Source organism: Cebus imitator, unplaced genomic scaffold (genome assembly GCF_001604975.1).
Source record: "Cebus imitator isolate Cc_AM_T3 unplaced genomic scaffold, Cebus_imitator-1.0 Scaffold145, whole genome shotgun sequence".
NCBI classification, from domain to species: domain Eukaryota; kingdom Metazoa; phylum Chordata; class Mammalia; order Primates; family Cebidae; genus Cebus; species Cebus imitator.
Window position 1 is genome coordinate 175,831 of NW_016107460.1, and position 27,811 is coordinate 203,641.

At 35.3% G+C, this 27,811-nt stretch overlaps 1 protein-coding gene across 2 annotated transcripts in view; it reads right to left on the minus strand.

The window, feature by feature from the left end:
* Positions 1-27,811, minus strand: part of INTS6 (integrator complex subunit 6) — a 90,402-nt gene that overhangs the window by 20,091 nt on the left and 42,500 nt on the right. For both annotated transcript variants that reach the window (XM_017542451.2, XM_017542452.1), the window contains 5 exons: positions 11,852-12,035; positions 6,086-6,211; positions 4,476-4,630; positions 550-702; positions 289-421 (listed from right to left, as the gene is read on the minus strand). In XM_017542451.2, coding sequence (XP_017397940.1) covers positions 289-421; positions 550-702; positions 4,476-4,630; positions 6,086-6,211; positions 11,852-12,035 — 751 coding nt within the window. The remainder of the gene's footprint in view (positions 1-288; positions 422-549; positions 703-4,475; positions 4,631-6,085; positions 6,212-11,851; positions 12,036-27,811) is intronic.

A 27,811-nucleotide genomic window follows, 5' to 3' on the forward strand; every position in this document is an offset into this window, starting at 1 on the left:
CCTTCATTAATTTGCAGACTAAAAGGTATTTCAACATCATCTTTTAATTTACTACAAACACAAAAAGGTTGCTATATTTTCTTAAAGATGTTCAATATTTTAGAATATTCAAAACATTTTCATTGATTTTCAGAAGATAAGAAAAACAACAAAGAAATGTTCTTTAGGAGGACCTTTTTAATATTTTTAATTTTTTTTCTTTTACTTATTATTATTATTTTTTTTTTATCAGGGAATAGGAGGACTTTTAAATGCTAAGCCATGGAGAACATGACAAGAATGACTTACCTAAGAGGGGAAGAAGGACTGGATAATTGTAAGGCATCACAAATAAGTTGACACAGTTCAGTGCTGTACTGGCTTTCAAGTAACCAAAAGGATGACCAAGTTCACTATATTTTGCACTATTGCTCACGTACACCTGTTAAAAAAGGAAGAGTTAAAACTTTAATAACTTTTAAAGAATGTTATATAAACCACTGATTCAATTCAGCTTTTTAAGAAACACCTCATTTAAATTTTGGGGTCACTGTAAGTTGTTCGGCTCACCTGCCAACATGTTTGAGGAGATTTCCTTTCCAGGATAAACTGAGTCAGTGGTGAAGGTTCCAACTCATACTTGTCAAAAGGTAGTTTATCAATAACCATTGGTTCACAGTCTGTACAGGAAAACTTCACTACAGGATGAGATGTACGAGGTGGCTAAAGGGGAAAGTCTTGTAATTACTATTTACATGAAATTTCAGAAACAAAACTAAGTAACGCTCATTATCAAAATTTACTCAGCTCCTCCGTTTTGCTAGTAAGAGTTTGATTTACTGGTAAAAGCAACATTAAGCTGAAATAAAATACTTGAAAATGTAATGCTGAAGTTAGGTAATATTTACAAGATAAAGACAAATACTTGAAAATCTATAGAAAATGAGAAAACTTTTTTTTTTTTTTCAGACAGAGTTTTGCTCTTGTTGCCAGGCTGAAGTGCAATGGCACCATCTCAGCTCACCGCAACCTCTGCCTCCCAGGTTCAAGGGACTCTCCTGTCTCAGCCTCCCAAGCAGCTGGGGATTATAGGCGCACGCCACCATGCTAGGCTAATTTTGTAAGAAAATGAAAATATTTTTAAGTCTTATGCTAAATTTAGTAATTAAGTGAGTATTCATTAATGTATACAGAAACTCTAGTAAAGTCTTCATTTGTAGTAATTGCTTATAGAGAGTAATGACTTCCAAACTGATCATAGATCTTTATCAGTTTTTGAATATACTATATTAGATATATATTTATTTCTAATTATATAAATAAATGTAGGCGTGCATAACAAAACATATACCAAAACAGTATTAAAATAGGAGGAAAAATACCATAAATGGAACTTCTAATGTTTCCTTCCCTATTCCAGCAATTATTTTGGTAAACTCTGTAGGATATATACTCCTGTACTAGAGGTATAAAAAAATAATACTTTTTTTAAAAAGGCATGTAACTCCCCTATCTACTTCTTAATAGTACTCTTCCTAAAAATCTCACCAATTATGAACAAAATGAGTTATGAGGAAATAATTTTAAATTTCATAGCTATAAAGGACTCTATTGGCCTCAGTTACTATTTATACCCTGGTGGTTCACAAATCTACTGTGTTGGGGTCAGAAGGCTCTCATTTCTCTGCTGTATCTAACTAACTACTGGACATAACCTGAATCTTCCACAGGTCCCTCAGACACAATGTGTACAGTTTGTTCTTTCTCCCCCAAGCTACAACACCTGTTCTAAAAACCTAGTCGTTATTCTTGATATTTTCCCCTCATCTCCCATATTTAACTGTCACAAAGACCTGGATAAACTGGTAACACAAATTCTAAGGCACTTACCAGAACACATACACATGGTAGGTAATAAGTACTAGTTGCTGCCTTCTGTCAATACTACACTCTCATCTCTCTAGAAATGTATCTTCCATTTCTCACCACTTTAATTTGGGCCTTTATCAGTTCTCAGATTAGACTAGTACAATTGCTTTTTGCTTTCTTTAGTCTCTTAACTAATCAGCCCTCCTCTGATCAATCTTATGGCTGTGAAATATAAATAAAATCATATAATTTCTCTATCTATAACTGTTCAGTGAAAGTAACAGCCAATCACCTAAAAATAGGGTCTAGACTCAGTATCACATATAAAGATCCTCGATGATCTGGTCCCTAACTGCCTTCCCACTACCATGCCATACAGACTCCATGTTCCAGCCATGCCACGTACATATTTTCTCCCATGCATATTGCAAACAAAGTTTGGAAGAATGAGTTGGCATGTAACAACCTCTAAGAGACTTCTTCCCTCATATTCCTTCCCACTCTGTACTCCAAAAACACACCAGGCTGAGGTCCTGCCTCCTCTGGCTCTGCTCCACTCCTCCATTACAGTTGGCACACTATACTCTATTTTGTGTACATGTCTGACCTGCCCATAGATGGGTAATGTTCAAGAGGGTAAGCACTATGTTTTACTAATCTTGTGCTACTGTGCCTAGCATGTACCTAACACACAGCTTATTGAATCAGTCCATGAAACACACTTATTCTGTGAATAAGAATACTGAGATCCAAGAAAGTGGAGGGAAAGATCCTCTAAAACTTGGCAAAGAAAATTTTGCATATATGATTTTCTTTAATCCCCCAAACAAACCTATGAGATGGAGCTATTATCTCCATTTAACAGATGGGAAACTGAAGTTTACAAAAGATACCCAAAGGCACTGTTAATAACTAGTAGAGCCGTGATTCAAATTCATGTCTCTTGTAAATTACACTTAACTTCATAGCAATATTTCTTTAACATTATAATATATAAAAATTTCAATTCCCCTAATATCCTTCCGTTCCTAAAGTTTGCCAGATCTTTCCAATATTATTTGTTTCTTATTATTCTCTCTTCCATCATCATAATTCAACCACTTAAAATCTCTTACATGAACCAAGGGCCCTCTAGGTAATCTACTTGCCTTTCAACTCATCTCTCCCTTCTAATTTTACTGCTTATAACCATCACCAAATCAATTTTTTTAAAGATGTCTGTGAAAAACATCTTTAATTGTTCTTTGAACTCCACTGTTAAAAAGCTAATATTCCTTAACCTTGCATTTAAAGTCATAAGCAATTTGATTAACTTAATAGTACTCTCAATATCCTATGTACATGTTATGATCTACCCATACTCAACTACTTGTTACTCCTCTAAACATACCTTGTTCTTTTTTACTTCCATATTTTTTTCTCAAACTATTTTCTCCTCTAATTGAGGTCCTACCTACCCTCTATGGCTTATAAGAATTTGTGACAGACTGCTAGAGCAGCATTAATAGACAAGGGTTGTGATACTGGTTTTGGATGTCTTTCTATCATGACTCAGGTACTATATGTTCTCCTGCACATGTTAAATAAATACAACAAAATACATAACATGACAATATTTCGTATAAATATGCTATCTGTTCTGTAAGAGTTGAAAGAGCTCCAGAAGAGAAAGTAAAATGACCAAAGAAATGGAAAGTTTCTCTATAAAGCCAGACTAAAAACTCTGACAGTTCTATCAGAAAAAAAGAAAAGGTATAAAGAAGATACTTCAGTAAAATTTAGAAAACCTTAATTTCATGTACTACTTTGTTAAATCCCTGATGAATAAAGGAAATACCATTTTATAGACTCAAAATAAAAATTATCCTGGCTGATACAGGTTTGAAGTACAAAAGGTTTCAAAAAGGGTTCACTGCAATATTATTAAAGACTGCTTAATGATCTCTGAAATACAATTCTTATTTTCTATGGGTAAAATCAAGGAGAACCACTATCATGCTCTCCCACAAAATATCCCTGAATGTCCTCACAGATACTTGGGGGAAAAAAATCTGGAAAAAAGAGTACACTAAAGACTAAATGGATATTTATTTGTATAAACGTACCCTATTAAGAATTACATAATGAATACCGGTAATTCACCATGATTTCTCAGCAAACCTCACTGTTCCTAAAAATAATTCAGGTAAAAAATCAGAAAATCTGTTCTAACTTAAACCTTCAATCTGTAACGCTCTATATAAGTAAAACCATACAAGTTAATATGTAAGTCCTAAAAGATTGCAGGCAAACTATCAAAATTATTTTCTAAACCTTTGTTTAAATCCCAAATTGTGTCCCAGAGACAAATCCTTGTTTAGAGGCCAAAGAGGAAATTTTCTACCCAGAAGCCAAGAATAAAAAACATGAGCATAGTATTAGATTCTAAAGGAAAGAGATGCCTTTTTTTCTATTACTTCATAATAAACAATACAGTACATTAAAGCAAGTAATAGGGTATCATAGCACTTTGAACATCTGTCTAATTCCCATAAATCAAATCACACCTTTGACAGCAGAACTTAAAACTAACAGGAAAGGCAGCTGAATGGTCACTATTACATAGTTACAGTCTCTCTGGTACTTACTAGTGTTGGTGAATTTTGATCTGGCCAAAAAGACTCTGGAACAGGCCAATGACCTATAGGAACCCCAGTTTTAGGATTTGGTCTGACATATATGAGTTTGTGACAGCTATGCCAAGGCTGAGATCCAAAAGGCCTTGATATATCTGGCTGCCCATCTATAGCAAAGAAATTAAGACAAAGAAAGCATATATCATAAAGGGAGGGAAAAGCATAAAAAGTTAAATTATATCCATTATAGCTTAAATTAATAAAAAAGTCCTAATATTTGTTCTTTTCTAGATTTTCCTATTTTTCTTAAATGGCAGAAGACTATGACTGCTTAATATCTAGACTAGATTGTAATTCATGAGACAATAAGTGCAAATTCCAACTATGAGTTCTCCACTTCAAAGGAGGTCCACAGCATCCTTTGTTTGACCAATTGGAACTCATAAAACACACTTTATGGTGAATATTTGTTTGATGAATGACACATTTTCTTCATCAGATGATAAGAGCAAGCACCCAATTTGCCACCTTTATCATCATATCCCAAATGTCATAAACAGTGCCAGGCACACAATAAATACTACAATAAGTATTGCAAATTGAGTATTTCTTAGAAATCATTTTAACTAAAGCAAAAAAAAAAAAAAAAAAAAAAAAAAAAAAAAAAAAAAAAAAAAAAAAAAAAACTGTAAGTAAAGCTAGACCACACCAAAGCATCTACCTTTAATTTAAAATAACTTTAGCAACCAGCAACTATCTTCAACAATTCAGTTAACATTTACTAGTACCTAACTCTAAACAAAGCATTAAAATAATTTAAAAATACATTGTAACAATTCAATTTAATTTTTTTTTAAAGCAGACATGACACAACTTATTGTTATCATCTATTCCTTCCCTATAGTACCCTCTCAGTGCTCCCATTCTTTCATCTCTATGATCTTTCTCTTCTCCCTGGTACCCACTTTAGTGGGCCACCTATGTCAATTATCATTAAATGACTTTCTAAATCTTGAAATAGCTAACATACAATGCAGAGGGTCTCAGTTATAAGCCATTCATTGGTTCTACTATAATTCCTTACATCTACTGGCTATTGAAAATAGTTCATCATTACAAAAGCCAAGAAAAAGCCAGGTGGGACTTAGCTAGAGTTAGAAGAATCAAGCTTACTGGCAAAGCCTGGTTCCTCATTTTTGACCCACATAAACCATTTAGTTTCAGTCAGTTTGATCCCTGGTACAAAAGAAGCTAAGGAGTTAAACATCTAGGGTTGAACATTTTGGGAATTAATGGGCATAGAAGAAGCATATATATGTTGAGAGGCAATTGTATAATACTACAAAGAAATTATAAAGTTGCTTATCTACAAATCCTTCAAAAGGCTTTTGACTCATTAAAATTTCAGGTAATAAACAATCATTAATACAAAAAGGTGATGCTACTAGACCACGATTAGTTTACCTTGATTTTCCTATTTAATCTTCCCTCTTTACCAATAGCCATTTTGTCTTAATAGTTTGGCCTTGCCAATCTTAAGGCCAAATCACATTAAGTTTCAGTTCTAGTTGAATAAACAATAAAGTAAGTTTTGAATGTCTAAAAGAAAAGTGCAACAATACCTTCTACTGGGGAAGGATCTGGTCCTGCTTTTTCGAAGTTTATTACCACACCACTTTGTACTTTCTGCACCAAGGACTCCAGACACTGATTAAGCATTCTTGGAGAACACACAGAATATGAACGGCCTGAGAGATTGAAGAAGAAGAATACAGTAAACTAAGTTAGTTGCAAGAATTCCTATCTTTAGCAAGAAAAAAACTGTGGAGTTTCTGACAGTACTAATCAACAAAAGTCCAATGGTAAAAGTTGACTAATTTAATCATCTTATGAAAGAATGAACAAAAATCATTATTTCCAACCAACTAACAATCCCATTTTGTCAGAGTATGTAAATTTTTTCTTCTAATTGTAAATATTTGGAACATAAAATTCTTGGTCTGAATAAAACACAATGAAAACAAGTCACATATTTTACATTTTTTAGAACATATACATAAAAAAACACCCTATCTCAAACTGTTATGCAATATAATTTATCTTTAACACACATACAAACATAAATCTAATAACTGTTTCCCCAAAGTCTTATTCCTGCTTAACAAAAGCATTTCACTAAGATTTATTTATTATGTACATAGTAGATCTGTAATAACTATTTAACTAGTTCACTAGCAGTTTTTAAGTATTTTAAATATTTGCATTTTAATATATAGATGGTAGTATGTGCTTTTCTGAATTTCACTTGGCTTACATATTTGGGAATTACCTGTCTTACGTGAATTCCCCTTTTGTATGTTTTAATCTATAATATTTTTGGTTCGGAAGCATTAAATACTAGTGATTTTCTAAAAAAGGTACCAGCGGAAAGATCTTTTAAAAAGAAATTTTCACCAAAAATATCTAGACCTTTGCTATACAACACTTTAGATACTAGACATATATAGCTATTGAGAACCTGAAATATGGCTAGTCTGAATTGAAATGTATAATAAGTGTAAAATATACACATGATTTTGTTGACTTAGCATGAAAAAATATAAAACATCTCAGTAATTTTAAAATATCAATTTCACATTGAAGTATTTTGGATATATTGATTTAAATAAAATATATTATTAGAATTTCATCTATTTTTAATTTTTAAAGTGGCTACTATGAAATTTTTAATTACAGATGAAACTTGAATCAGAGTTCTATTATACAGCTCTGATCCAGACCAACACTAAAAACCTTGATAGCTAAACCTCAATCTTCGGCCAAATATTTTGCAATGCTATTTGTAGTAAACTCAATATGAAGCCCTACTCTTCTACACATTCAACCAATTATTTCAGAACACAAGCTACATTATTATATTTGACACATCAAATTAACAACTTAAAGTGATTCGTTAACAGCTACTTAGAAAAGAGAACATTATGGATAATGGTGATTCAAATCTTCAAAGTAAGCTTTACTTGCAAAAACAAGTATCATATAACAAACAAGTTAACTGTATAAAATAATGATGATTATAACCTTAACAATATATACCAATGACTGAGTATCTATGTGCCTGGCACTCCTTCAATCATTTTATGATATTCATTTCTTTAACCACAGCAACAATTGCATGGGTTATTTTCCCTATCTTACAAATGAGAAAACTAAGGCACAGAGAGGCTAACTTTTTCAAGTTAGTATATTGGTCAACAGCTACAATTCAAACCCTTACAGGGCATCAGAAACTATTCTGGATATGCTTTGTCCCCTGGAAATCCTCTGTTAATTTGAAATCGGTACTTAAAATAGAACATCTATATGAAGTTCATGCTTATTTGAAAGAATTGGTAAATTTAAATTTTTTTCCTAAGTCAATTTAAGTACACACAAAAAGCAATCCACAAAAAGGCTAACCATCTTTACATGCAAAATATTAGAAGTTTACATAAAAGTTGAGTATCTTATTTCATGAAATTTAAGCATATTTCTAAGAGGTCATTAAAAAGCAAAAATTGTACAGTACATAAACTATGACAATTATCTCTGCTCTCCTAAGTTGTGTCATCAATTATTAGGAGAATATAGGCAAATCAATTACTATCTTCAAATGAAATAAAATTACTAATCAGTATATTTTACAAAAATTAGAGAAAAAGAATGAGTAATTTGGCAAATAAAAATCTATTAATTATTTTAAAAGTAAAGAGAAATGGCAAATTTTGTTTTCTTTACAAAGTGAGCCTATGTCCTACGTAATGTTCCTTATGTGTACTTGTTGTCTGTGTCAAAACTCACTCCTTGAAATATACAACACTTTGTGCTAACACATAAATTTTCTAGGATCACTAATTATACTTGTGAAAAAAGTCTATTAGTACACACCTTCAAGTTAAGAAGCTGTCTAACTTTGGGTTATGTAGAGTCCACAAAAAAAGTCAAACAAAATACAGTGAGTTTAAAGGCAGTATTAGCATCTTAGTCAAATAGAGAAGAGGGAAATGAACATTTGTAAGTTGATTAACAGTCCTTATAGAGGCTATGGAAATTAAATGTATTTAATCTAGAAATATCTAATTTTTATGAAATACTTTTTAAATTCTTGATATATTCAACAACATGTCTATTACACATTTTAAAATTTGCTATCATCCTTGAACCTCCCCCAAACCTCTCCCCAGTGTACCACCTCAGTCCTTGGCACAGCCATTCATCTTCAGTGGTTCAGACCAACTGAATCATCAGGAAACATCCTTGATTGCTTCTTCCCTTATTGTCCTCATCCCTGGTTCTCTTTTGCATTAGGCCACCTCTCACCAACTCCAAAGCTAGCATTCTAGAACAAAGTACTACTACTCTCTCTTACTAGTCTTCCTCCTGCTTTTATTCTTGCCACTCTATATTCTCATCTAACAGCTGAAGTGGTATTTCACAAATAGAAATCAGAGGTCACCTCCTATAAAAAGCCTTCAAAGGGTTTCCTATCATACTTGGAAAATTAAAAAATATTCATTGTAGCCTAAAGAGCCATTCAATATTTGGCCCGTCTACCTCTCTAAACTTACTTATTACTCTATTCCTCCCTATGCAAGCTCCAGCCATGCCCGCCTTCCTGTTGCTTCCAAATACATAAAGAGCATGTCCCTTCCCTTGTCATTTCCTCTGCCTAGATATTTGTGTTAATTACCTCCATTATTCAGGTCTCTGCTGAAATGTTACCTCTTCAGAAGAAAACTTAGGTACAATATTCTTTCTCTGCCTCAAGTTAGTCTCTATTCCCTTACTCTGGTTTGTCTTCATAGTAGGTAGCACTCTACTGTCTACAATAGTAGTAGGTAGTACTACTATAAAATATGTTTTATTTATTTTACATGATTATCTATCACTCAGTACAAAGATGCAAGCTTTCTATTGTTCCTGCTGTACTCCCAACACCTAGAACAGTTATTTGGCATAGAGTAGATGCTTACAATGACTATAATTATGCAATTTAAAAATACATAGAAAGAAATATATTATTATTTTGGCAATATAGGTGAATTTATTCCAATATTTCCTTAGTGAACATGAATTACTCTATAATGGGAAAAATGTTCACAAATATACACATAAACAATTATTGTTAACACTAAGTTTTAAAAATGCAGTGATTACATATTTGGATATGTAATCATCAGTGGGTACTATCTTTTTTGTTCTTTCTATTTTTCTAGTGTTCCCCAAAATTTTCTTTCGTGAACATTTCTTAAGAAAGAACACACATTCAGAAATATGAAAAGGTGAGTGACATTTGAGCAGCTTACCCTTACTGCTAGTAAGAGCATGAAAAAGGGCAAATAAACTATCACATCAGTAAGGATTTAGAATGTATATTTAGGGAAGTCTTCCTCATTTCTTGACTAAGATTTCTGTATCATTGAAAGCTATTACCAGGGATGACTTTGGAACTTCTTCTCTGGAGATGTTCCTTTCAAAGAATAAACAAAGTAACTTTAGTATATTGCTTTTTTTTTTCTTTTGAGACAGAGTCTCGCTCTGTCTCAGGCTGGAGTGCAACAGCACCATCTTGTTCACTGCAACCTCTGACTTTCTGGTTCAAGTGATTCTCCTGCCTCAGCCTCCCAAGTAGCTGGGATTACAGGCATGCACTACCATACCCAGCTAATTTTTGTATTTTTTTTTTAGTAGAGATAGGGTTTAACCATGTTGATCAGTCCAGGCTGGTCTCAAACTCCTGGCCTCGTGATCTGCCCACCTCGGCCTCCCAAAGTGTTGGGATTACAGGCGTGAGCCACCGCGCCCAGCCTGTCTTTTTAAGTATGTTATTGGCAAGGGTATTAACTGCTACATGATGTCTCAAGATTCTTTTCAGACTCTTTGATTATACCACTTACTTCACTTCAAACTCTGAATATTCCTGATCCTAGATATGAAAGTTATAGAACAACTAAGTTCCAAATCATCATAATTCTAAGTTCAAACTAAGTAATTCATAGCAAAGAATTTCCAGTGTAACAACGTTACAGCCTGCAAGCCTTTCAGAATCTGTTAAGTAAAATCCCTAGAGTTTAAAAAAAATTTTTTAAAAAATCAGAATTTTAAACAAGGGGGCCAGTTCAAAGCTGGAAACTAAAATTTCATGAATATAAATGTACACCCTCCCACAGAAAAAAACAGGACTGTCACTGAAAAATATTATCTATATAAAGAGAATTGTTACTAGTTAATTTTCAAATTTAGATGACAGATTGTCCCTACAAAAATTACATACATCTCTTTTTTACCCTTTGTTAATTAAATTGTGAAGGCATTACAAAAGTTCACCAAAAGCATTCTGTAAAATGAAGGCATTTAAGGACGTGAATAAGTTTTCTAACTTATCTATTTCTCACACCTGTGTAAAGTTAATCCCTTTTTGTCTGTGAATTTTGCAGATTTCCAAAACTCACAGAATTTTAGAAAAAAATGCACCTTAAATATGAATTAGAACTTATATTTTCTCTTATGTAGCTGGCTATGATGAATCTCATCAGAGCACCAACTGTGTCTGAAGACTATATAAAAGGCCCTTATCATAAGCAAAATAGTGGAATGCTAGACTTGCATTTAATATAAAAAAATTTGATATTAAAAATCTTTTAATAAAATTCCCAGGTAAGAACTGAAATGCTTCATAAAAGCAAAAATGCCACATCTGTCTTATTGACTACTGAAAGCCAAAAGCATGGAACAATACTTGGTACGCAGTAAGCACGTAATACATACCTATAGAAAATTAATCCACCTGTTAGCCAATTCTACATTAAATAAGTTCTGAGTTGACTACATATTCTATTTCAAGATTTCCCTTGATGTTCACTTAGCATAGTACCTATCTAATCTGATGTGCAAATGAAACAGAAGCTGGATAAGACCTCACTTCCTGTTTCCTTTAACCTATCAATCTACTTGCTTCTGGGAAAAATTGCACTTAATCAAGCATATCTGATGACATATACAGAGATGATTCTCAAAACATTTTTTGCAAAAAATAATGCTATGGTATTCCTAAAGCATTGGCAATCTTTGTAGATAAGAAAATATGACTTAACAACATACTAGTATGTTCTATACAAGTAAAAAAAAATTACCATTCCTTGTCAAATCCAATAGTAGCCACATTCTATTCAAATGAAGATCATAGACCATTATCAATAAATGTGGCGTTAAAACCACATATGCCTATTAATTCCTAATATTAACTTGTTAAATAAAAATAAACATGGAGTTTTTTGAAATGTACATTTTAAAACATTCAGATAAAATCTGTTTTAAAGTTACTGAATTACTGCCAGCAAAAAACTTACCGCCTGTCACTTCACACATTGGTGTGATTGCAGAGTCATCTAAAGGCACACCTGTCAACTGTTCTGATTCTACTGACATGGTGCCAGGCAACCGCAACACTAATGCAAAGAGTCTCTGATCCCAACGAAAAGGTTCCTTGGTCAATTCACTTCCAGGCAAAGGAGAATTAAGAGGTAAATGGAGCTGAAAGCAGGGGAAGAAAAACAGTAATAAGAATTCCACAGGCTATTTTTTTCAAAAAGCCTACTTTAACTACACTTATGTTAAAACTGCATCAACTCTCCTATCACTTGAAAAGCAAGCTCAAATATGAAAGCTTATTCAGACATAGCTACTGTTACTTTAATTTTCTTAAATTTACTTTGAAGATATAGACTGAAAAAAATCTGTATTGTTGGAATGAATTTCAGATTTAGACTCAATCACTGGGTGCTGAACTGCTTCCAAATAAATCACTTCATTTAATCATTAAAACAACCCTGTGATAGATGTGTTATTATTATTTTCTTTTTTTGAGATGGAGTCTCAGTCTCTGTCACCCAGGCTGGAGTGCAGTGGCATGATCTCAGCTCATAGCAACCTCCGCCTCCCAGTTCAAACAATTCTCATGCCTCAGCCTCCCAAGTAGCTGGGATTCCGGGCACATACCACCATGCCCAGCTAATTTTTGTATTTTTAGTAGAGACAGGGTTTTGCCATGTTGGCCAGGCTGGTCTCAAACTCCTGACCTCAAGTGATCTACCCGCCTTGGCCTCCCAAAGTACTGGGATTACAGGCAAGAGCCACCATACCTGGCCTTATTATTATTTTCTAAATGTAAAAGAATGGACCTCAGAAAAATGATTTGGCCTCCTGTGTCCAAAGTCAGTGCTTTTTTTTTTTTTTTAAATTACACTACAGCAGTCTCAAACATCTTTACAGTACTTTATAATTTTAAATATGGTTCATTTTACACAAGAAACATTCTCAAAGCATTTGTAGAAGAGTAAATTTTGTCACTCTAATTACATTTTAAACGTAGTGATTCTTACCACATCTAAGTAAATGTAGAGAGGTCTGGCGGTTTTTGTGTGTGTTGCATGTTTTATCAATAATAGATGTTTCTTCCCTTAGACCTGCTAAGTTAGAATCTTTTCTGAGATTCTTAAGCATCTTAAGACGCTTTAAATTACTATTAACTGGCCTTTTATAACAACAGAGTAACAGTGTACAAACAGAATCCACATATTCATCTCAGTATCACTCAATGAGGATGACCAGACACTATGTTTCTCATGACATGATGCAGTAAGAAGTTCACAACATCAACTATAAAAGATTCTTACACACACAAAAAAAGAAGAAAAGAAAAAGATTGAACCTGAATTGAATCAAGCCTTTAGTTCTAACCACCAGCTAGCAGGGAATAGTGAGGATATAGGATCAAGTTAAATATCAACACAAGGGAGCAATCAGTCAAATCCAGAATGTGGGACATTATACAGGACACATGACCTGGTTTCTCCAATAAATCGGTGATATGAAAAAGCAAAGGGAGGGGAATCTGAGGAGTTGCAACTGTTATAAAAGAAAAAAGCAAAGATTTTTGAGACAATCAGGAAATTCTGAAATTATATCACTATAACTGTTAATAATATTTTAAGTATGATAATGGTATTTAAGTATATGGTACTTAGGAAAGCAAAAATCCTTACCACTTACAAATTTTTAAAAAATAAAGTCTGGAATCACTTTAGGGCTTTTTTCCTACAACTACTGGAGTATATTTTTATACAGAACATGCTTTAAAATGATCACTTCCTAACTGTCATTGTTTATACTGATTTATTCACAAAGCAAGACCTAACTGTATTGTATACAGCCTTTGTAAATCTCACTCAGAGAAGATTTCCAAACTTGATGGGGATTGAAGTCATTCTACACTAAAATAGGCTCAAGTTTCTTCATTGACTTACATCAAACCATTAAAAAAAGAATCCAATTCTATTCTAGAAGAGTTTTCCTAGTGAAGCTATGTTATACTGGCAACTCTCTTCAAAAGATTCATGCCATGAGAATATGCTGCAAGACTCTTCATCAAGATCAGCCAAGATTTTGCGACTTTGGACAGGAGTCATGAGCTCTTTCTCTGGCATGCAAGGCAGAAGGCAGAAGCAACAGAGAAGGAATGCTGAAGAAATCTGGACCAGGATATTCTCGTGGAAGGTGTCCCAGCCTCAGAGGCTCTGTGACAATTGTAAACAGCTCAGGAACTCCAGGCCCTTACTGCTATTACCAAACCCTGACAAAAGATAAGCAAGCACTATTTACTTCATCTCCTTTTACCCCAGACCAACCAACCACCTTTGTATTTGGGAAACACAGCAACCAAGTGCTTGGTCATTTTCTCTCTAATATCACAGAAATGTCAAAGCACCAGTGGTATTGCCTGAAGTTTCAACTGCTAAGTTTCAACAGCTAATGCAGCTGATTTGCAGAATAATGGATACATGGAACTGTCTTGAGAATCTGGGGGATAATAGGCACTGTGTGGAACACACACACAGACACACACATACCCCTAATCATGTAATGATGAGCACTGCAACACAGACAATATAAAATGAAATAAATGGCCTTTGGCTGTACAATGTTAAATCTAGAATGAATTTCAAATATATTAAAAAAAAAAAAAACAGCAAGGGTCACAGCATATTCTAAGCATTTTATACATAGCTATATCAATTTTATAAACTTTAAGCTAATTTTTATTTATTTTTCTACTGCTTCTCATTTCTCCCTCCTCAAATCACCATCAACCTCTCAAAATAAAAAAAAAAATAAAAAAAATAAAAGGGTGGGGGGGAATCCACTATAGTTGAAATGAATTAGTAAAATAAAAGCCAATGGCAGGCAAACAGAAACAGGAAAAAGATTAAAATCTGAAGGAAAAATCTCAGGAGAATTGACTTACTCCAAATTTAAGTTTACAGTTGAAATTCCAGGAATGTCTTAAAAATCAAAGGGAGTGGGGAGGTCTTCCCGAATATATGGACTTTGAGAATCAAGAAAAATTGCACATTAGAAAAATGTGCAACAAACATAGACAATTCCCCAAAGCAAAAAATGGGTGATAAGGATACCTAAAGGGAAATCCATGACATATAAACATGTAGAAAGATGTTCAAATACCCTAGTTAACAGATAACATTAATTAAATTATTGATGAGATACCATTTCATATCCAGTGAGATTAGCCAAAATTTTTAAAGTTTGACAATACGAAGTGACAACAAGAATATAAAGCAATAGGAACTCTCCAACACTTCTGGTGAGCCTATAATTATAATACTATTTGGAGAACAATTTGATAGTATCAAGCTAAACATGAGCATACCTTAAAACCCAACAATGTCACCTCCTAGACGAACTCTCATATATTTATATAAGATGTCTAAAAATAAAATAAAATAAAAATAAAAACTGACTACAGCATTATTTGAAACAGAGGAAAACTGGAAACAATTCAGAAGTTCAATAAGGGAATCAATAAATAAACTGCAGTCTGTTCACATACCACATTTGAAATGAATAAACTAGAACTCTAACATCCAACATGGATAGATCTCAAAACAATGTTTTTTTGGGTAATATAATATACACACATATAAGAACATATATCCAGAATGCACAGCTTAACAAATTTTCACAAGTTGAATGCCTTCCTGATTTTGAACTTTATATAAATGGAGTATTGTCTCTTTGGTTTATGACTTCTTTCATCGTTGTAAAGGTGACAGTCACCTATATGACTACACAGAATGGTAGATCGTTCATTCCTATTGCCAAAGTATTTATCTGTGAACCATAATTTATTTTTATTTCTTAGAGACAAGGTCATGTTCTGTCACCGAGGCTGGAATTAGGTCACATGGTCATAATTCACTGCACCCTCGAACTCCTAGACTCAAGAGATCTTCCTGCCTCAGCCACCCAAGCAGATAGGACTACAGGCACGTGCCACCACACTCAGCTCACTTTTTAATATTTTGTAGAAAAGGGATCTCATCAGTCTGGTCTCAAACTCCATAATTTATCCTTTTGAATTGTTTGGATATATTATGAATAGTGTAACCATGTACATGTCTTTGTGGAAAATATATGTATGCATTCTGTTGAGTATATACCTGGTTGCAGAATTGCTGGGTGTATTTGCTTTCATCAGATACTGCCAGTTTTCCAAAGTGGTTATTCCGATTTATATTCCCATAACAGTCTATGAGAGAACCAGTTGCTCTGTATCTCCTTCATCAACACTTAGTTTTAGCTGTCTTTTTCATGTTAGCCACTTTGGGGTGTGTGCGTGTGTGTGTGTGTGTGTATGTGAGAGAGAGAGAGAGAGTGTGAGTGTGTGTGCGTGTGCATGCAGTGGTGTCTTAGTTGGGTTTTAATTTCCCTGATGTCTATGGAAGTGGAATACCTTTTCATACACTTATTGGCCATTTCAATGTGCTCTTCTGTGAAGTGCCTGTTAGTCTTCTGCTTATTATTTTTTATTGGGTTGCCTAGCTTTCTTATTGATTTGGAGGACTGTTAATCTATTCCAGATGAGTCTTTTATTGCACAGATTCCCAAATCCGTGGCCTGTTAGGAATAGGGCCACACAGCAGGAGGTGAGCAGGGGGCAAGCAAGCATTACCGCCTGAGCTCCACCTCCTGTCAGATCAACAGTGGCATTAGATTCTCATAGGAGTATGAACTCTATTGTGAACTGCACATACAAGCAATCCAGGTTGTGTGCTTCTTATGAGAATCTAACTAATGCCTGATAATCTGAGGTGGAACAGTTAGTTTCATTCCAAAACCACAGCCACCCATGTCCACAGAAAAATTCTCTTCCAGGAAACCAGTCCTTGGTGCCAAAAAGGTTGGGCATCACTGCTTTATTGGATATATTACAGTATTGCAAATATCTTCTCCTACTCTGTTACCTCTTCCATTATTTCAGTAGTATCTTTGGATAAACAGAATTTATCTTAATATATTTTTCCTTTCACAGTTAGTACTTTCTGTCTCCTCAAAGATAATGAAGATGTTCTCCCATGTTTTCTTCTTCTTTTTTTTTGAAACGGAGTCTTGCTCTGTCACCAGGCTAGACTGCAGTAGTGCAATCTCAGCTCACTGTAACCTCCCCCTCCCAGATTCAAGTGATTCTCCTGCTCCAGCCTCCTGAGTAGCTGGGACTACAGGTATGCACCATCATGCTCGGAGAATTTTTTGTATTTTACTAGAAAAGGGGTTTCACCATGTTGGCCAGGATGGTCTCAAACTCCTGATCTCATGATCCGTCCGCCTCGGCCTTCCAAAGTGCTGGGATTACGTGCATGAGCCACCACGCCTGGCCTCCCATTTTTTCTTCTAAAAGCTTATTATAAACCTGAAATATATCTGAAATTGAGTTTGGAATATGGTCCAAAATAGGGACAAAGACATATTTTTTTTCCCCAAATGGAGATCCAATTGACATAGGCCATCCTTTCTATGCTGCACTAGAATGTCACCTCTTATACAGGGTGACTATACACCTGAGTCTATTTCTGTGTCAAAAACTGTATTACATGGAAGAAAAAAAAAGGCAAGATGCAAAATGATGCACAGAATAGCATCTCTAGGCACTGTTAAACAATGTTTAGAATAGTTTTATATATTACATGCTAATGTACACTACATTACATGCTAATGTAATGTTTCCAGGCTCATGTAGTAAAAATAAGAAAATGTGGACTAAATGACTATAAATCAAATTCACAATTGTTGATTATGTGAAGGGAAAGGAGGAGGAAAGTGACACTGAGTAGGTGAACAAGGGAGACTATAGACTACCATCTGCAATGTTCTTTCATTTATTGCATTCTTAAAAATCCAAAACACAAAGAATAGAACAAGGCAAATATGGCAGAAACTTTTATTATTTACTTATTTGAGATGAAGTCTTGCTCTGTTGCGCCCAGGCTGAAATGCAGTGGCATGATCTCAGCTCACTGTAAACTCTGACTCCTGGGTTCAACTGATTCTCCTGCCTCAGCCTCCCTAGTAGCTGGGATTATGGGCACCTGCCACCACACCCGGCTAATTTTTTGTATTTTTAGTACAGATGGGGTTTCACCATGTTGGTCAGGCTGTTCTCAAACTCCTGACCTCAGGTGATCCACCCGCCTCGGCCTCCCAAAGTGCTGGAATTAGAAGGAATGAGCTACTGCACCTGTCTGGCAGAAAGTTTTATATTCCTTATTCTTATCTAAAGCACTGAAACATAGTAATATGAAGATAATTGTCAAAAGCCAGTAAATTATTCATTCAAGTAGTTATCTATACCTCTTTTATAATAATGTCATTATTTTATACAAAACCAAAGACAAGAAAACTTCATATATGCCTCAGCTCAACAAGAGAAAGATTAAATACAGTAATTACTAACTCCAAAGCTCAGACATTCATAAGGACCCCTAACAAAGAGTTCTTCTTGATCAGCCATTAAAATACACTGCAAGAAGGCAGACTAATTCCTGAAAACCATACATGGATTCGTTCATCATTTTTTTACGTACCTACTAAATATTAGTCATATTTAGGCTTTGAGGATTTAAAGATAAGGAATAAAATACTACACCCAGTACTGTAAGAGTTCTCAAGAGAGGATCATGTTCCTGAAGGAATCTGTCTCAGAGATGTATTTAAAGATAAGCCAACACACAGAAAGAAGAAAACTGAGAATCACAGTGCTAGCTAACAAAATACTTAATAGGATTTTTATTTCTGAACACTAGATGGTATGAGTTTTATAAGAGCTATTTTCTGAAACTTAATTCCAAGAAACTCTAGTATGAGTATTTAAATGGAAGTGTCTGAGTTAATGATGCTTTAAAAAAAACTAGCCATTAATAGCAATAATACTTTTATGGTGGTTACTATCAGATGCCACAAGTTATTCTAAACTCTTTATATAGATATATATTCATTTAACTCACAAAATAAATGAGATAGGCACTATTATAATCCTCACTTAGGAATGATAAGCAGCTTCAGGACTTGTTAGAAGGTACACAGTAAGTAGTGAGGAAACAGAATGCAAACCCAGGTAAGTCTGGCTCTTAAACAATGTATTATACTGCCTAATCAGGAGTGGAAATATAATCTGCATTTTTTAAAAGAAGTCAAATGTTGAATTGTTATTAAAAAATTTTATTCAATGAAAAAAGAAAACGTTTATTATAAAAATAACCACTTTTAGAAAAAATTTTTAATTGATTTATCAATCTGGTGATTTCAAGTCCCTAACTAATACATCTTATAAACACTGTAGGTTGTTTTTATAATGCATAGTCCTATGCTTTTCCCCCAGTTACTCTTGATACAAAGGAGTGGCAATATTTTTCTGACTCTTGCTTTTCCCTTTCATTTCTTGAAACACGGGCAATAACAACAGACAACAATAGCTAGCATATTCCAAACACTTAATATGTGCCATGCACCATTCTATGAGCTTTACATACAAGACTTATAACAAGTAAATGTGCCCTTTTTAGAGATGAACTATAATACAAGACTGTATTAGGACACATCTGTTTGGAGAACACACTCAAGTAACCCATGCTACATAATCAAGCCTAGAACATCTACGAAGGGAAGACTGCAAATTTTAAGAATTGGATAAACCATGTGTGTTTCAATAATATAGTAATTTTCTCATAACCATGATATTAGAATTTTTATAAAATTATACTGGGCAAAGCTTCAGTATAATGGACTAATAAGCAAAGAAAATTATTCTTTATATTCAGTTTATTTCTTACTTGAATACAAGTGAGGTTTTCCATACTGTTACTTATTTTAAATGATTAATTTTAATAATATCACCAACCCAAATATCTTATGTCATCATCTTGGTAGCCAACAGAAAAGGAAATGCAACTTTAAATTTGGGAAGACTGTCCTATTTTTCCTTGTTTCCCTTAGAGACCTTACTGCCCCTTCATCTTTGAGTCCTTCCTCAACTTCTTACCAAAAGAAAAGAACTAAAACCTCCATTGGTCTGAAAAACAAACAGCAGATTATATAGGTGACAGTTATCAGGCATGCTCAAATTTTATATACTTACAAAGGTACAATTTCCTCTATTTTATATTTGATTATAATACAGACCCTAATTATTTGTGACTTTGCTAAACTTAGACTAAAGCTCACAATTTAAATTTTAATTGTTTAGTTATTCATGGAGTGCCTAGCATAGGCATAGCACTATTTCAGGATTTAATGTAGATAAATTACGCCAAATAAATAAACAAGATTTGAGATTACATTTTAGCTAGCTCACTATAAGGAAAGCTATTGTAAAGCCTCAGATAACCAAAATTCTCATACATTATTACTTATTTTTTAAATTGTAGAATGTAAAAATAGAAATCAACAAACAATAAAGACAAAAGAAGTTCATTCATTCGTTTGTTTGTTTGTTTATTTATTTAGAGACGGAGTCTCATTCTGTCACCAGGCTGTAGTGCAGTGGCCCAATCTCAGCCCACTGCAACCTCTGCCTCCCAGGTTCAAGCAATTCTCCTGCCTCAGCCTCCCAAATAGCTGGGACTTCCGGCGCACACCAACACGCCCAGGTAATTTTTGTATTTTTTTAGTAGAGATGGGGATTCACCATATTGGCCAGGATGGTCTCGATCTCTTGACCTCGTGATCCATCTGCCTCGGCCTCCCAAAGTGCTGGGATTACAGGCGTGAGCCACCGCAGCAGCCAAGAGGTTTAGTTTTAAACCATCTTCAATTCCAGAATCTAAAAAGATGTCTCCTAGCATACAACCTAACTGGGTGGATGAGCATCAAACCAGAGCCTACCATGAGTCAGGGCTGATCTGTATCAACACTTAAGATTTCCCCTTGAATTTGGAGGTTCTGCCAAATGGTTCTTTTACCAAAGTAAATCAAATTATATGTGCTCTCATAATCATGCTTTCCACTTAAGTTTTAATGACCTATTTACTTTGCAGCCTATCCTAACAGTTTGGAAGAGGGAAAGGAGGAGGGCCTGATTCTTTTGTTTTCCCCACAGTATTTGTCATATGAAATAATAAATGAGGTTCCACTCACACAGTCTAAGCAAAGTAAAAGAGATGTAAAGCCAGAGTTATAATCAGATCACAAGCACCTCTCAGTGTCCTGCCAGTAAGAATTGTGCTCCTGGCCAGATGTGATGGTTCACACCTATCATTCCCAGCACTTTGGGAGGCTGAGGTAGGGAGGATTGCGTGAGGCCAGGAGTTCCAAGCCTGGGCAACATAATGAGATCCTATCTCTACAACCACACACACACAAGCCAGGCATGGTGATACACACCTGTATCCCAGTTACTTGGGAGATTGCAGCGAGGGGATAGCTTGAGACCAGGAGGTTGAGGTTGCAGTTAGTCATGATAGCACCACTGTACTCCTGCCCTAGTGATAGAGGAAGGCTCCATCTCAAAACAAACAAACAAAAACTAAAAAAAAAAAAACAAAACTGTACTCCCTCCACTCCAACACACATATACAAGCACACGGATACAAAGTTTCCCTGCTAATGTAAGTCATGAGTCACAGAACCAGGCAGTCTTTTCTCCAAGAACTTCAAGTATTATTCTTTTCCCCTGTGTGTAGCCAGTACATCTCTTGGCCCTTGTATGTGCCCATACACAGAGCATACAAACACATGAGCTCCAAAGCCCAACTGACACCTTGAATAAGGGGCAGAAAAACAAATATTCCATATGCTGGCACCATAACAAACACTCCATCCAGCTCAGTGTATAACATGCATACTTAGAATTTACATATGTACATACTTCCACTGAAGCCCACATGAAACAAAACCTCATATATTCATTCTTACTTTATTAAGAGATATAAAAAACTTGACCATATATTATTTCTTGTAATTTTTAACCTCATATACCAAATTACAACTTTTCTTTATAGTTTATTGCACTGGCCTAGTACCAATGAACTCAGCACAGTATCAAAGAAATAATTAGGTCATCATGAATATATACATTTTATTGTTAACATGTGGGGCCTTTTTTAAAAAAATAAGAATAGGAATCAGAAATCAAGCTATAACTCAGGAGTTATTTAATGAAAGGCAACACATTAGACATTGTAATTTTCTACCTTCAAGAACATGTAAGTAAACAATTATAATGTGTTATAATATGTACAACATTAAAAATAGTACAGAAGAATAAATGATTAGTGGATAAACCAGGGAGGACTTCTCAGAAGAAATAGCATCTGAGCAAATGTGAAAAGTAATAAATTTACTGAGAATCCAGGACCTCATGCAGGTTAGGGAGCAATGTAGAGTGAAGATCATGATCAACACATAGGAGACAAAAAATAATAATAAATACTGGGATACAAACTAAATTAAACTTCTGAACTGATGGAGAATAAAGTGAAAAGGGAAGAGAGAAATTAAAGATATTTAAGAAACTCATTCAGGGAAAAGGAGTACATAAGGAAAGAAAGAGGAAGTGTTCTGGAAATCAGCAGCCTGGTTGAGGTCAAGTTTAAAGAAAATGTGGAGGAATGATTAGGAATTTGTCTTCATTCCTCAGTCCTCTCACTCAATTTATCTTTTGCAGTCATACTTAGCCTATCAATTATTGGATTTCCTTACTGTTAATTTTTTTCACAAACAACTCTCACAATAAATCATCAATGGGTTTTGTTTTTGTTTTGTACTCTGGTAGAAGGCACAGTACTCCGAGGCACTCAAAAGTATTCAGTTTAAGTCTTACTAGGCCTAGCAGCCTTATTTTCACTTCCACAGAAGCTGGCTACCATGTAACAATGCCTGAACTATGCTACTGAATGTTGGAGACAGAATCCACATAGGTGAGAAGCAAGGTCCCCCAGAAAACAGGTAGCACCAAAGCCCCAGACATATAAATAAGATCATCTTGTATGTTCCAGCTCTGGATAAGCCTGGGGCTTATGCAATCAACTCACAAATTCTTAAGAAATAATAAATTATTGTTTTAAGTCACTGCCTTTTGGGATGATTTGTTACACAGCAGATCTCTCCTTGAGTCATTATATCTATTGCAGATTTTCAAATCTGGCTTCCAAGCAGCATTCAAAACTACTTCCCAGTCTTTTGAAAGAAATCTTCCTTTGGCTCTCATGCTGAAATATCTTCATGGTTTTCTTTCTCCCTGGCTGCTCCTGCCTTCCATCCTCACCCCTAACCCAGACACAACCTCCAATACCTAACTAGTAAGTGCTGCAGATCCTCAAGAATCAGTCTTAGGTCTTGGCCAATGCATCGTCTCAACCCTCAACCCTCCTACTCACAGCTCCAATGTCTATCAATAATCAAATAATAATAAAAACCGTTTATGTTGAGACTCTCTCTCTTCTGAGCACCAAATTTCTGCCTAGTGAACACCCTCTTGAATGGCTCAAAATTATGTCAAACTAAACATGTTCAAAACTGAACTTCTGATTTCCCTTTACCCAAAATCTTCTTCCAATACTCCCTAGCTCAGTAAAATGGCATCATTATACATCTAATTTTGTAGGAAGCTACCTCCTCCCTGTTTCTTACACCCCAAACTGCATTACATGCAGGTTTTACTCACTTAACCTCCTAAATATTTCTTGAAACTGTTGCTTCTTTCTATCTCTTCTACCATCACTAACCTCCTTGGCCAAGCTACTGTCAAGACTAACCAACAGTGCTCCAACAACCACTTTTATCTCCCTCTCCTCCACCCCCACCTCCAAATAAAACCCTTGCATGGTTTCCTATTGCTTTTATATTAATAACATTACTCAGCATGGCCTGGAAGCCCCTTGTATGGTCAAATCCAACCTTCTTTTTACACCTTGTGCTACCATCCCCCTTCTTTTATGCTCCAAGTCAAGCTTGTGCAATCCGTGGTCCACAGGCCACATGTAGCCCAGGACAGCTTTGAATGTGGCCCAACACAAATTCGTAAACTTTCTTAAAACACTGTGAGGTGTGTGTGTGTGTGTGTGTGTGTGTGTGTGTGTGTGTGTGTGTGTGTGTCTCTCATCCGGTATCATTAGTGTTGGTGTAGTTTACGTGTAGCCCAAGACAACTGTTCTTCCAACGTGGCCCAGGGAAGCCAAAAGATTGGACAACCCTGTGTCTAAGCCACATTAGCCTTTTTTCAGTTCTTCATTCTCAAAACATACTCCCTTCAGGAAAAAAAGCCTTTATACATGTTAGTCCCTCTGCTTGGTATAATCCTCTTTTCTATTTTTTGAGTAACAGATCCTACTCTTCTCAGATCTTGGCCCTCCAGTGACTTCCTTGACCAGATCTAATTCATTATAAGCTCTCACAGCACATATTCCTCCCTCTCGTAGAATATATAACTGAAAATTTACTTTACTTTCATATTTGTGGTATTTTCATTAGTGTTTGTCTTCTCCAGACCCATGGGGCAGGGCTCTTTTTTGTTTTTGCTCACTGTTTTATCCTCAGAACCTAGCATCCTGCCTGGTTCACAGAAGAAGCTAATACATATGGCTGAATGAATAAATGGATGGATGAATAAATAATAATGTGACTGGCTAAGTGTGAAGGGCACTGAGCAATCTAGTAGACAATGGGAAGCAATGTAACATTTTGAACAGTAGAGTAATATGCTCAAGTGGTATGCTTTAAAATAATTTTGCAACATGTAGCACAGACTGAGAACAGCCAAGACAAGCTAGAAAGCTGATGCAATCATTTAAAAAAGCACTAGGATGATTGATAACAAAAACAATAAAAATGAAAGAAACAGACTCATAAAAGCAAAAATCCAGGGACCAATACTAAAAACAAATACAGAGGAAAAAATATAGAATATGGTATGTTCTAAGGCCCTAATGTTCTATCTACCTCAACTATTATAGTACTGATTTAACACGTTCACAAAGATAACAAGGTACTATAACTATACATAAAGTATGATTTTAAAAAAAGACTACAAAACTAAGTTCCAAATAGACACATACATACACCAGAAGAGTGTGTTTCTATACCGTATGGCCAGCCGTAGTGGTTCACACCTAAATTCTAGCACTTTGGGAGGCTGAGGAGGGTGGAACACTTGAGGCCAGGAGTTCAAGACCAGCCTGGCTAACGTAGAAAAACTTTGTCTGTATTAAAAAATACAAAAATTAGCTGGGCGTGGTGGCACATGCCTGTAATCCCAGCTACTTGGGAGGCTGAGGCTGCAGTGAGCCAAGATCACACCTCTGCACTCTAGCCTGGGCAACAGAGTGAGACTCGGTCTCAAAAAAAAAAAAAAAAGTACAATAACATTATCAATGTTAAAATATAACTATAGATAACTGTTAAATAATAGCCCAAATTATTCAGAATCTACATAAAACATTTAAACTAGAATAAATTATATTGGTGGGTTTTTTTGTTTGTTTTTTGAGACGGAGTTTTGCTCTTGTTGCCCAGGCTGGAGTGCAGTGGCACAATCTCAGCTCACTGCAACCTCTGCCTCCCGGGTTCAAGCAATTCTCCTGCCTCATCCTCCCAAGTAGATGAGATTACAGGCACCCACCACCATGCCTGGCTAACTTTTTCTATTTTTAGCAGAGATGGGGTTTCACTATGTTGGCCAGGCTGTTCTCAAACTCCTGACCTCAGGTGATCCACCCTCCTTGGTGTCCCAAAGTGCTGGGATTATAGGCCTGAGCCACTGCACCCAGTCACTGAGTTTCATTAATAAGTCAGAAGGTTAATTTAAAGCCCACTGGCAAGGAAACTTAAAAATTATAAAAGAAAAGCTTTGACTCATTTTGGAGAGCCATTATTTTTCCAAGTAACTGAGGGCACTTAATGCCTCAAGCTCAAAAACATCAACAGAAACCTTCTGTAGTATGTTATTTATGTCCCTAATTGTGAAAACAGGTTGTATTAAAAAATAATAATGCCTTTTTTGACAGAAAGTAGGGAGAGGAAAAAAAGCTTAAAGACCTATTGACCACACCAAATATTGCCCATAATCACACAAGTTCAGAGATTGATAATTCGTCATTTACTGAATGCTTATAATGTAACAAGTCTTCATTCAATGAGTTATCTTGCTTTAATTATCTTATTTAATCCCCCAACAAACGTATAACTTAAATTCTAAGTTGCATCATCAATTTAATATATTTGTTTCCCCAAATTTAACATTAAATTGTGCATAAAAATTTTTCCAATAGCATAAAATTATCTAGGCAGCTGCATATCCCTTTCTTCTTCCATATCATAGCTTCATAGCATTTGAGTATCACAGAGTTTGAGTCTAAGCCTTCTCCAGAGTGAGTCTACTAAACTCCTTTGGCCGTTAGAAGTTAAGCAGAGCATCACGTCATATTTTATAACGTGTGCTTATAATCTTGACCTTTCTAGCACCTATAGTTTGAAAAGTATAATTTGAGCCAGGCACAGCGGCTCACACCAATAATCACAGCATTTTGTGAGACTGAGTTGGGCAGATAGCTTGAGGTCTGAAGTTCAAGACCAACCTGGCCAACATGGTGAAAATCTGTCTCTACTAAAAGTACAAAAATTAGCCAGGTGTGGTGGCGCATACCTGTAGTCCCAGTTACTTGGAAGCTGAGGCTTGAACGCAGGAGGCGGAGGTTGCAGTAGGCCAAGACTGCACCACTGCGCTCCAGCCTGGGTGACAGAGGGAGACTCCAGGGGTAAAAAAATATATACCATAGATATCCTAACATATGTATAAACTGACAACTGAAAACTACAAATATTGCTGACAGAATCAAAGACTTAAATCTGAGAAATATGCCATGGTCATGGATCAGAATAACCAATAATGTAAAAAGTGTCAAGTTTCCCTCAAACTGATCGCTCAATGTAATTTTAATCAAAATTGCAGCAGGCTTTTTTATAAAAAATTAACAAGCCTGATTCTAAATCTACATGTAAACTCAAAGGACCTAGAATAAACAAAGCAATTTTGATAAAAGCAAAGTTGGAGACTTAACTAAATAATTTCAAGACTCATTTTAAAACCACTGTAGTTGAGACCATGTTGTATTGCCAAAGACATAGTTATCAACAAAACAGAACAGGAAGTCCAGAAACAGACACACAAAAACATGGCTAGCTGACTCAACAAAGATGCTTCAGCAATGAGGAAAGGATAATCTCTCCAGTAAACAATGCTGATACAATACAATTAATTATCCATATGCCAAAAATGAACCTCAACACTTTCCTCCCATCATACACAGAAATTCTACATGACTCTTAAAAGGGCACAAACTATAAAACTCCTTAGAGAAAATACAGGAGAAAAACCTTAGTAATCTCAGGTTAGGAAAATATTTCTTAAATGTGACTCAGAAAACACAAACTAAAAAGAAAAAACAAATTTAAAACTTTACTCTTCAAAAGACACTATAAAATATAAAAAGGCAGCTAGAAACTTGGAGAAAATATTTGAAAAACATATATGTAATAAAGAACTTGTATCCTATCCAGAATATGTAAAAAATTATTATAACTCCTTAATAAGTAGACAGACTACCCAATAAAAAACAGCCAAGAGGTCAGGACACTCACTTCACCAAATATATACAGACAGAAAATAAGCACATGGGCCGGGCATGGTGGCTCACGCCCGTAATCCCAGCACTTTGGGAGTCTGAGGCGGGTGGTTCACCTGAGGTCAGGAGTTGGAGGCCAGCCTGGCCACCTGGTGAAACCCCATCTCTACTAAAAATACAAAAATTAGCGAGGCATGGTGGCAGGCGCCTGTATTCCCAGCTACTCAGGAGGCTGAGGCAGGAAAATCACTTGAATCCAGGAGGCGGAGGTGGCAGTGAGCGGAGATCGCACCATTGCACTCCAGCTGGGCGACAGAGCAAGACTCCATCTCAAAAAAAAAA